Source organism: Tribolium castaneum, chromosome 7 (assembly GCF_031307605.1).
Source record: "Tribolium castaneum strain GA2 chromosome 7, icTriCast1.1, whole genome shotgun sequence".
NCBI lineage: Eukaryota > Metazoa > Arthropoda > Insecta > Coleoptera > Tenebrionidae > Tribolium > Tribolium castaneum.
In genome coordinates, this window is record NC_087400.1 from 10125868 (window position 1) to 10138605 (window position 12738).

The 12738-nt window shown below is 30.1% G+C and overlaps 1 protein-coding gene across 2 annotated transcripts; it reads right to left on the bottom strand.

Annotated features, from left to right (window-relative positions):
* Positions 1–6869: 6869 nt before the first annotated feature.
* LOC107397406 (pickpocket protein 28-like) lies at positions 6870–12655 on the bottom strand. 2 transcript variants are annotated; one of them, XM_015983882.2, is made up of 8 exons: positions 12360–12655; positions 10215–10363; positions 9930–10169; positions 9767–9872; positions 9564–9718; positions 9068–9516; positions 8963–9022; positions 6870–6940 (listed from the first exon to the last, which is right to left on the bottom strand). In XM_015983882.2, the coding sequence occupies exons 2-7, from the start codon at positions 10343–10345 to the stop codon at positions 9018–9020; spliced, it is 1086 nt and encodes a 361-aa protein (XP_015839368.1). In that variant the 5' UTR covers positions 10346–10363; positions 12360–12655; the 3' UTR covers positions 6870–6940; positions 8963–9017. The 2 variants fall into 2 exon arrangements, with proteins under 2 accessions (XP_015839368.1, XP_064213897.1); XM_064357827.1 differs by having other exon boundaries at positions 6893–6940; positions 8963–9516.
* Positions 12656–12738: the final 83 nt, after the last annotated feature.

Below are 12738 nucleotides of genomic sequence, written 5' to 3' on the forward strand. Positions count from 1 at the left end.
TTGCGTCATTTTTTACTGTCCTCCCTCCTGCAAGCAAAGCAAATAATACTAAACAATGCTTTTTTGTTGTTGTTTTCTCTTCAAACAAGCTTCATACGATTCTGTATCATTGCCTTCAGGTTTGGATACAACAATAATACCGTACATAGCAAAATTTGATTTTTTGTTTCCTCAAAATTTTAAAACCAGTGGCGGAACTAGGGTGGCCCAATGCCCACCTAAAAAAATTTCTGACCCACCCTTTTTTTACTAATTAGTAAATCAAGTTCTTTATTATTGACACCAAAAGCTTATTCAGCTCGCGACAACATAATCAGTACCAAGACACGAAATGATATAGGATATATTATTCAAAATAATCTTAATTTGTCGTTAATAAGTTGAGGATGCTGGAATTTTAGGTTGATTGTATATATAAGCACTATTATCGTCTACACTATAACTCTGGTATTCTTTGTCTGCAGGTACATGTTTAAAAAATAAATATCCTTACACTTATTGCAGAGTAATTTTTTTTTCAGTTTTATTTTGGACGTCACGAGCAATACCTACGATATTTTGAACCTTTGTAACTTTGTATAAACATAAATTACATTTATAAAAATAAGTAACCGTTAAAAGATTGGTTCATGTTTTTTTTTGTAAAAAAAGGTAAAAAAATTATGTTAAAAAAACGTTTTCGTTTTCTTTGATTTTTGAAAAAAAGCCCTCTGATTCAGAAAACTTATTGGTGTCTATTGAAACCAATAAAAAGGATTTTGAATCAGATTTAGATTCGAATTAAATTACGAAGACCATCTACATTTTTTTGTAACTCAGTGACATACAAAAAACTTAATTTTTGGTTTGGCTCTAACTAGAGTATAGAATCGAATCAAAAATAGGGAAGTTTTTATAAACGCTGAGAACGTTTAATTTAATTCATCTAATCAAAATAGAGGAATTTTGTTACATTGTGAGTAATTATAATCTAATCTATTTTATTATTTTATATTTATTCACAGTTTACTAGTTTTAAATACATCTACTACAAACAGATACAAATTAACAGTATTATAAGCGAATGAGGATTCAATCCATATGTACAAGTATAATAAAATGTTGAGTCAAAAACTAAACTGCTCAAAAAAATTTAGGGATGTAAGTACGCATTTTGAGATTAAACGTTTCTAAGCGAGAAAATTTTTGCTGGAATATACAAAACTGGTACAACCATAAACGACAAAATAAAAACTTTCATGGAAAACGCATTTGATATTACTTTTCATGCGGCTGCAGATTTTTTTTAAATTTAGTATATCATTTTTTGATCAGTTTATTAGTTTGGCAACATGCAAAATTAACTGAAATCTGGACAGTGTCGTTAATAGAAAAATATTAAATTATTTATTACTGATATTAGGTGTTATGTGTCCAACAAAAATTTTGTTGGCCTACCTATGTGCCCACGAAAAAATTAGGAGCTAGTTCCGCCACTGTTTAAAACTGTTAAATTGACTAATAAATGTAATAAATTCAAACAAAATATTTGATTCTCTTAACTTCTTATTATACAGTGAATCTGATATTAAAACCAGAAACATTTTGTATCGGCAAAAATGCTCGACCAGGTCAATATTGTTTTTAAAAAATGTCCAAAATTTACTTCCATGATTGTTTGGTGAAATATGCCAAAGGCTAAGAAAAATTAAAAGTCATAATCATAACCTAAAAACCAAAAAGTGAAACATTTTAAAATTATTTGGCTTCTCAGTCCCAGCATTTTTCTCCAAACAAAATACCTTAAGTTTAAACAAACTTATCCAATAACTTTGTCGCTCACTGTATTTTACATTTTTATTTTCGTGTCTTATTTTATGAGTTAAAAATATAAACACGGTTAAACCATGTTTTTCACATTAAGAAAAGTCGGATTTCGTTCCACGTTTTTCAATTTTAGAAAAACACAGAACTATAATGTAAACACACAAACAGAAACCACCAATTTCTAAATAATAAAAATATTTTCAAATCGCGAATTACAGGCTGAATTTGATAGTTTCGAATATATTTTAATAAATTATCCGAATGATTATCCAGGGTGTTCCGTCTAAACCCCACATTAGAAGTATTGGTAGTTCTAATAATGACAGTCAATCCTGGAAATTTGTATACAACCATAATCTCTTAGGTTCTGCTCAATGAAAATATTTTCAAGATGGTAACACTTCTGGTTGTACCAGAAATCGCAAACAACTTCCTTATTTTAAATGAAAAGCTATTATATTTTTTAATACGTTTTTGGATTACAAGAGTTATTTTAAGGTAGCTTTTATAAGTTTTCCCTATACCTAAATTTAGCCGTTTACGCAATATTTAGGGTTTTTATATTTTTTTAATTTGCACCTTCCAGTTCAAAAATCGATAACTCTGCCATTTTTCAAAATTTGGAAATATTTTTTAGCTCATTAAAAAGAGGAAGCCGAAATTTTTCCTTTAGTGTTTTCATATTTCTAAAAAAGAATAACAAACCCCAAATGTTTAAAGTTAAGTTTCCAGAACTTTAAGCACCCATAACTAAATTTTTTTTAATTGAAGTGCTACAAGTTTATATCATTAGATCGTAGAAAATGTATTTCTGCATCGATCTGTATTAGCATTCCCCAGGGCCGACCTAATATATTTGGGCCCTGCATAACAAAATATACATGTGAAGGAAAACTGGGAGAGAGTAAGCTTTTACGAAAATTAAAGAAACAGTAATTATACAGGGAGTATCAGCAATACGTGTTAATGTTTACAAGTAACAAAGCTAAGCAGAACAAATAAAACATTTTTTATACCGGGTGCTCAAAAACCGGCGCACCAACTCAATGGAGTGTGGTAAAGAATTGCTTATATATAATGGTAAAAATAGTAAAAAAATTCTTTGTATTAAAGTTATTGATAAATAACGAATTTTAAATAAATGATATGTGGCAACGTTGTCTAACAGTCGTGATTGCAATAGAATTTGCCCAACAATAAAAATAAATCATTTTTGAAACGGTTTCCTAGGCAATAATTCCCAGCGTTGGCACATCTACAAACTGTGATTTTTTTGATGAATTTTATTTTTTTTTAATTAAAAGAACTGCTAAAGTCTGATGAGAAATTTAAAAATAGTTAATCATCGTTGTGTAAGGAAACGATTAGTCAGTCTGAAACATAAAAACATTAAAAAATAATGAAAACTGAAGAAGTTAACAAAATAAGTTTGTAGCTCCAGATTTTTTAAAATATGATTTTAGGAATTTTTTCAAGATTTTTCCCGTGATCTACACATGCTTCTTTCTCAACAACGTACCACTGAGTTGGTGCGCCAGTTTTTGAGCAGCCTGTACCCTGTATATGTAATTTTTAAATAAAAGTTTCGCAAATTAACTTACTAGCCCAGTCAAATTAGACAAATCGGTGGAAAAAATTCGTAGAAAGTTGCAATTTTTTTAAACGCTTCCTATACACTTGAGTACATATCCAAAGTCCCCGAGGGTGGGGGGCGAGCTCGAGCAGGAGGATGGGGTTAAAACTGTCTTTTTTTGGTTTTTTGCTTATATCTCGGAAACGGTCACTCCTATCAATTTTTGTCTATTTACCAAAGTTAAAGCTGATAAAATTTCCTACAAAATAGTCTTTACATTTCTGTTGACTAACCAACCTTAAGCGGTTAAAGGTCTGCTGGAAAGAAATAATCATTTAAAAAATGTGCTTTAAAACAGAATGTTTTGTGATTTGAAAATCTGACAAAAATTGAATTATTGGGTCTAACCTTTCATTAGAGGAGAAGAGGAGAGGCAATGAAGTCTTCAGACTCGTCCTTATATGCTGCATTTTCGACTTCAACCGAAACATTGAAAACCGAATTAACTAACTAACTAACTAAACCAAAAGTGCCGCCATCTTCAAAATATTTTCGTTGAGCAGAACTTACAAAACTTAGAAAAATATTCAATTTTTGTTGATAAGCATTTTTTAATTTTGCGGGAATGTGCTTTTCTGAGAAAGGTGGTATCTTCGACAAAAGATGCAAAATTTCTACATTTTTTGATTTTTTTTTTAGCGAGAAAACAGTTTTTTCTGTGGCTTTTTTTGCAAATTTGAACAAAATTTCATTAAAGGAAAGCAATAGGTGTTAAAGAACTAACCTCAAAGATCATATTTTTTTAAATTTTTGTTGATAATGTTTAAAAGGCTGCCCCGTAAATTGAAATTTATGCGCTGACTAAAACGCTCTATATCTTGGAAACTATAAACATTCAGATAAAGCAAGTTTAGTTATTTTGACTTCTTTTGAATTCTACTATCATCTCTTAATAGTTATTTACCTAACGAGTGTGGAAAGAGCAATTTCCCACATAAACACTTTGTTTGGGGCACGGGCGTAGCGAGAGTCGCATGAAGTGCAAATGTGGAAAATTGCTTTCCAAACAAGTTACGTACAATATTTTTTGAAACGAATCTCTCAAAAAAAAAATTAAAATTAATATTTTTTATAATTCAGTTTTTTTTGCTAATGGTTTGGTAGCAGGTCAAACAATCAAAAAAGTGACATGAACTGTCATGTATCGTAAAAAAATAATCATTTTCATCTCAGTGGTAGCATTAAATGTCCCTAACCATTGTTAGGGACACTGAAGTGCGGGAAAGTCCGTTTAGCTATCTAAAAGCTAAAATTACAAAAAATATATTACAAACTATCAAATTCACCCCGTATTGTATTTTTTTCAAAATTCCAGAAGGTATGTTGTTTCCGTTTTTTTTTTCTTTTTTTCTAACTTCTAATTTACTTATAATTAATATCTTGTTGGGTGTAGAAAACACATTGCTCTGTGAAAATTTTTATTACTTGTACAGTCAAGCCTATTATCCAGGGACTTTTCAAATTTAAATTACACGCAAAAGAATTAGTTTTAACGTTATTAAAAGCTGGAACCTCTAAAAATCAATATTTTTTTAAATCATATTGTGTTCATCGGTAAATTCTAGAAACAAAAAAGCTAAATAGAGGAGAAGTGCTTAGGTGATTAAATTTCGTTTAAATATCTTTTTTTCTTACCTTTACTTAAAAACGATTGAACCAATTTGAACGCATCTAAGGTAGGGGAAGTAAATTACGAGTATTTCTACTTAAAATTATTTAATTCAGTTTTTTACTAATTATTATAACGAGAATAAAACCTAAATATAATCTTTCGTAACAACGATAAGACGATCAAAAATTTAGTGCCTAAAATTTGACAATTTCTCTGTAACAATTGTTTTTAAAAGACAGAAACAATTAATTTTTATTGATCAAACATTAGTTGTTAGACATTGTTGCCACATTATTTATTGAAAACTATCATTATCATTAAGTTTACAAAAAGTGAATAGAAAAAATATGAATAATTGTACAATATTGGTCTATTCTTTGCTCGCGCGGACGCAATTATTATTATTACTTATACATCAAATACAGGGTGTCCATTTTTCAACTTTCATCATGGGAAGCTTTAGTTATTGAATTATTGAGAAAAATAAAAGTAATTTTTGTTTTTATTTTTTTACGTAAAAACCAAAATAACTAAACGTTTGCAAGTACGACATTCTTCAGGCACTTTTTTACACGAAATCTAAATTTGTCATCGTATTTTCCAAGGCGTTCTTGATCTCAGAGTTACAACACTCATCTTTGGTTTTTCTTATGGACATATTTGATACTTGTATTTTTAAAAAGTCTTTTTGTACTAGATTACAACGATGCTATGATCAAATCTTTCATGCTGAATAAAATTAACACAAAACTGTTTTTGCGAAGAGCCCTTTGGAAAAAACCGCCAAAAATTTTGACAGTTCTATTAGATATGCGATCAGAATTTTTATAACTGTGTCTTGTTTTGTTTTGCGAAGAATAAACTTCTACCTTATCATGTTCTTAATTCAATTAAACCTCCAAAATCTAGTTTGTTTAAAAACAAAATTGTTGGCGTTTTTACAAAGCACTCTTCACAAAAATGCTTTTTTCTCCATTTTAATCAGCATGTAAGATTCGATCACATCATATGATACATCGTTGTAATTAGGAATAAAAACACTTTACAAAAATGCAAAAAGCGAATATGGCTTCCGTAAGAAAAAACAAAGTTGAGTGTTGTAACTCTGACATCAAGAACGCTTTGGAAATACGATGACAGATTTAGATTCCTTGTATAAAAGTGCCTGAAAAACGTCCTAGTTGTAAACGTCTAATTCTTTTGGTTTTTGCTTAAAAAATAAAAAAAACTTTTTTCCCGATAATTCTAAAACTAAAAATGACACATCAAAATTTCTTTCTTTCAGCATAAAAATGTGCAACTTTGCCCTGATTTAACCGACCTCGTATCTCTTATAATAACTGAGATCCCCATGGCGGAGCTCGAAAAACGGACACCCTGTACAATAAAAAGACGAAAACTAACACTAAAATATGTAGTACTATACCCAATCAGAGAGGCTTCTTAATTTGATTATTAAGTGTTCCCAACTGAATTCCAAAACCACTCCAAACACGGTATTATTTAATAAGAAATATTTCCCAAACTTGCAAGTATTCGCGTCCAGAGACCGCAAATGCGACATATCCAACGCAGCGTCAAGTAATAAACAATTTCAAAAAACGACAGAGCAGAAAATCCACAAAAAAGCCCTAAAAGTCCGCCCAAATTGGCCAAAAAGTCCGCATTTCCAAATAATTCATTCCTAGTCATTGGAATAAACTCTACATCGTTAAATACGAACGTTAAGTCGGTCATAACATTACTCATTTGCCGAATTTCAGTCCCAGACTCTTCAGTACTTACGTCCATATCGTACTTAATCGAGGTGCAAGACGGCAGGCAGTTACATTCAGACAAGTCCGACTTTTCTTTAACTTCCGACAACATCGCCAAATTCAACAAATTTTCTGAAATTGTAATGTACAGTGTGCTGCATTTTGCATGTCCGAATAAGGGATCTCCGAAACTAAGAGGTTTTAAGAAAAACGTGTGACACATTCTTGGGTCCGTTTTTTGAGAAAATAATTTTGGTCAAAATCGCATCCCGCTATCGTCTTTTGTTATGGACTTATGAACAAATATTGACATTTAAGCGGAATTAAAAAAAATTCATATCTTCCTTATTATAAAAGACATACATTTGAAACAGACATTTTACATGCACTTTTTTACAGAGAATTTAATAATGTTATCAGCAATTTTTTAACCATTCGTTTAGATATAATAATAACAATAAGTTTTACTTTTTAAATAGGAATCATAGGCGGCTGTGATATGTTTGAAAAGCTTATTTTTTCTGATTTGATATGTCGATTTGTGTAATTCATTATTTTTAAATATTAAAAAAAACATAACATTTCGCTTTTTCTTTATAGTAGGCCATGAAAAATTTTTGGATTTTTAATTAAAACTATGAAAAATATATTATCCAACAAGTATTTATAATTTAATAATTTTTTAAATACTAATTAATTTAAAAACAGCAAAACAAATTATTATATACTATTTAATAAATAATATAATTATTATATCTAATTATATTATTAGATCAAATTTTTGCGATTAAAAAAATTATTTGTTTTTAGATTTAAAATGGCAAGCTTATATTGTCATTTTATTTTCTAATTAAGTATAAAATGTCGGAAAAAAATCCTATTAATTGTATGATTGTCTGTCAATAAAATTTTATTTTACAAAAAAATGCCAATTTTAACACCAAAATCAAACCCCATCTGCGGTAAAAAAATACATAACATTATCAACGTCACCTTCACTGCACTTCACTAAATCATAAAAAAGTGGCATTAAATGGTAGTGACACATCGTTTTCAATTTTCTGCACATTTTTTATGTAATTAAAATCTCCGATGATCGTATTCAATTAAACATTACTTTAACATAGTTTAACATAGTTTTACTTTAATAACATTTCACAGAATTTCTAGATTATTCACACCTTTTACGTGAAATATTTTTTCCATGGCCAACTACTTTCAAATATTTTAAATATACAGAGTGCTCAAAAACTGGCACACCAACTAGTGGTATGTTATTGAGAAGCAAGTGCAGATTACGGTAAAAATGTTGAAAAAATTCCCTAAGTCATATTTTAAAAAATCTGGAGCTACAAACTTATTGTGTTAACTTCTTTGGTTTTCATTATTTTTTAATGTCTAACAAAATCTAACAAAATCTAATCAACAAAACAATGAATAATTATTTTTAAATTTTTCTATTAGGCTTTAGCAGTTTTTTTTAATTTAAAAAAAAATAAAATTCATCACAAAATCACAATGTGTAGATGTGCCAACACTGGGAATTATTTCCTAGGAAATCGTTTCAAAAATAATTTATTTTTATTGTTGATCAAATTCTATTGCGATCACGTCTGTTAGACAACGTTGCCACATATCATTTATATAAAATTTGTTATTTATCAATAACTTTAATACAAAGTTTTTTTTTATTATTTTTACCACACACCATTGAATTGGTGCGCCAGTTTTTGAGAACGCAGTATTTTTATCAAATATATAAAAAAACAAACTGTATTTATATTGTTTTCAGTTCAGAAAAAATAAGCTTTTCGAAAATGTCATAGCCAACTATGATATTCCTATTTAAAAAATACATCTTTATGTTATCAAAACCGCTGATAACATTATTAAATTTGCTGTAAAATGTGTCTTATAATGTCTTTGTTTCAAATGTTTATCTTTTATATGATATGAATTTTTTAAATTTCGCTAAAATGTCAATTTTTGTTTATAAGTTGAAAACAAAAGACGATAGCGGGATGTGACTCTGACCAAAATTATTTTCCCAAAAAACGGACCCAAAAATGTATCACTCGTTTTTCTCTAAACCTTTTAGTTTTGGAGAGCCCCATTCAGACAACCAAAATGTAGCACCCTGTACATTAAACTCACCTTGAGACCTTTCAATGCAAACGAACATTGAAGGCCCGCAAATTGGGGTCGAATTTTAGACTATAATTTCGAATTATTTTTACACTTTTTAGAAAATTAACTCACATGGCATGTAATAAGGAATACACCCGCAAGACTTCAGCGTGAAATTGGCAAGACATTCGGTCTCGCAATTCCGACGCGTGTAAATTTTGTAAAATTTCAAAGGCCGTTCGTAGGAATAGAAACACTTGCGTCTCTGTGGATTGTAATCAATTAAACTGGAATCGCTTATTATGGCCTCAGGTTTGATCTCAAATCTGTATTTTTTCTCGTTGTTGATTTTGACGTATTTTGAGGGCATTTCCGCCGGATGGTGGGCATAAACTTTGTAACCCTGAGAAGAGTCGCAATTTTTATCAATATTGTTTAAGTCCAAGTTCAGTTGAACTGTGAGAGAGTCGGTGATTTTTGTGGTTCGAAATGGGTACCCGATTTTGTTAACTTTGGCATAATTATTGTCATAATCCCAGTTCAGGACGTTTTTATGGCTGAAATGACCATTGAACGTGTAACTGAAAACAAAGCTTTGACCTAGTTTTCGAAATATTGTTGCTAATACGTTTTGTTCGTAAACAAATTATATTTGTTTACCATATTGAACGAGATACAGAGCCCCTCATTTGTGAGAGTTGGCGAAAATAAAAATTTACACATTTCGACAATGCGTCCACGCCACATACAGTAAGATATCAGCAAGGGAATTTGATAAAAATCCTGAAAATAATTTCATGATTCAATTTTCACACTGAAATTTCGTTTTACATAAATTAGAACTTTTAACGCTTCAATACTTATGTTATATCGACGTGTTACATATTGTTTGGGATTATCATGACAAAACATTTTAACATCTGCAAACTGTTGCTTTCTGCAAAAAACGTTTTCAATTATAAATTCTCTGATCCTACTTATCATATTTAATTACTCGGCAAGTGTCAAAGTTCTGTTTTTGAATTTTTCTTTATAGTATGTGTAATTATATTTCGTTTTCCAGATTTTATTTTCGGGACAAATGGTAATGGCAGGAAATGGAACTTCCCAATGCTTCATCGGTTTGGTACTCACGCTCAAAAAAACTGGATTTTCGTCCCATTTCACCCAATTCGACATGACCATAGAAGTGCAAACATAAGCACACAAACAAAAGGCCAAAACCCACCAAATCCTGAAATTATTAATTGTTTTATTGTTCAATTATTGTTTTAATTACTTTTCAAACACGGAAATGCCACGGTCGACGAAATATTTGAAACCGTGAATTGTCGTATTGTTGGAAAATTCCGAAAAGTAGTTTTCGGTATGCTCACTTTTTGGGACTTCCGGTATATTTAGAACAACCATCTTGTTGGCTTTATCAAACTGTTGTGTGAAATTTTTGATTAGTTATTTGTGCTTGAAGGCAAGCCTATTGTCGAGGGGCCCACAAGTTTTAAACTAATTACATAATTTAAGTAGGTATAATGTATTAAGGTGGAAATTGTAACAATCAATATTTTTTAATAAATTAAATCGTATGAGACAAATATGTGTAAAAACGACGTAAATTCAATAATACTCATAGCAAAAATAATTATAGTTATTAATATATGAGTGCGAAAACACAAGCTTAAAGCTCGAGGGCTGTCGTTATGCAACGAGCGTATGCGAGTGGCATACCTAGACACCAGAGAACTTTAAGCGTTTTCGCATAAGTGACCTGTTTATTTTCCAGGTAGTAACCAAGTCATAAGAAAAATCTATGAATCAGACAAACCTCTTTGTTTCCCACCTTATAACAATTAAATACTTCACAGATTATATATTTTTTTGGTGACGTTTTCCATCATATTAGTGCCGCCACAAAAATAAAATAAAATTTTGCGCTTTGAAAGTTTTAAAGGTTAATCAAAATTCAAAAGTAGTGTATGCTGGTCCTACATGCTGGTGGATTAAATTTTCACCGATAAAAAGGGGAGTGATACCGGATTAAAAGGTTAGTGTGAAATACTTTCTTTTCAGAAAAAAATACATTAAATCTGTAATATTTTCAACTAATTTAATGGCACCAACTGCATTGGTGTCTATTATTATTCAATTAGGAAGATGATGCGATGGAAGTGACAAGAAATTGTAGCAGAAGATGTCAAAAGGGTCTTATGTAAAGATTTCTTATTTATCGCCAAGTGTTGAAGTTTATTTCACAAATCAATAATTTTTTATTTAGTTATTAATTTGACTAATTAAAGCAATCTGTATGTAATATGTATTGCTGGTTGCCTGACATACTATTCGGAAGCAAAACTAACTAGCCGTCCTCTGGTGACGACATTTCGTACTATGCAAAAGCAGTAACGAAATTTTCGTAATTCCGCATTTAATGAATTATTTAGCAATTTTGCGTGTATACTGTTAATTTCTTACATTAGTTTAACAGTATGTGCTAGTAAATTCTAGCTTTGCCGTTGGTTATGCGGTTTTTCGTAATTATAAAGTGTTTTTTGTTATGGATAAAAAGTGAAAAAGATTTAATTTCGTCTCCAATGATTTAATATTTGTTACAAATTAAAAAATACATATTATGATAATTAAATTGTGTAAGAATGAAGAAAAATCTGTGGTGAACACAGGAAATAATTTTCAAAAATTAAGGTAAATCTTGAGGAAATCTGGGGAAATCTAGAGAAAATCATGGAAAATCAGAGGAATTCAGAGGAAATTATGGAAAATATTTTATAAAACTAGTGAACAGACTACAAGGTGCTGCATTTTGGATGTTCGAATAGGCGATCTCCAAAACTAAGAGGTTTAGAGAAAAATAAGTGACATATTCTCGGGTCCGTTTTTTGGGAGAATAATTTTGGTCAAAACCGCATCTTGCTATCGTCTTTTGTTTTCGACTTATAAACAAAAGTTGACATTTTAGTGTAATCTTAAAAAATTCGTACCTTCCTTATTATAAAAGATACACATTTAAAACAAAGACATTATACAGGCCCTTTTTTACAGAAAATTTAATAATGTTATCAGCGATTTGTGATTCGTTTTTCTCTAATCCTATTAATTTCGGAGATCCCGTATTTTAACATCCAAAATGCACCCTGTACAGGGTGTCCCAACAAATAATTTAAAAAATCCAGTCTCATTACTACTACCACTGTAGTGAGGAATAAAATATAAAAATTCAAAATTCATACGACTCCTTTCCCTACATGACTGAATTTTAAAATGCAAGTCAATGCACATGCGGGGATAAATGCACCTTGCTGCCGCTAGACGCTTGTTTTTAACATGTTACAGAATAGTCCAAAAATATTTTGCTTAGTTAAATGTCTAATAAAAATATGTACATACAAATTGTAAGAAAAAATATTCAAACCTGTCACCAACCAAAATATCCGCTCTGGATCATTCCGTACAAGTTTGAGAATGTTTCACACCTAAAATACGAAGTGATTATGAAAAGAAAATACACTAAACGATTAAATTTCTTCTTAACTTAGTAGAATTGTTTAAAACACTAAAAAATTGTTTTGAAATGAGTTTAATATAAACATTACTAAGAAGCTAAGAATCCTAGAAAAAAACAAACGCTTTGAGGTCCCTCTAGGAGTACGGAGTCAAACTACTCTCACTTCCAAGTTTGGATAAATTTCACAAATCACCCGTGGAAATGGACGAAAGAATATCTCAACCATAATTATCAAAAATCAAAATTTTACAAAATTTTTAAATTTTTAATTAAAAAAAATGAATTC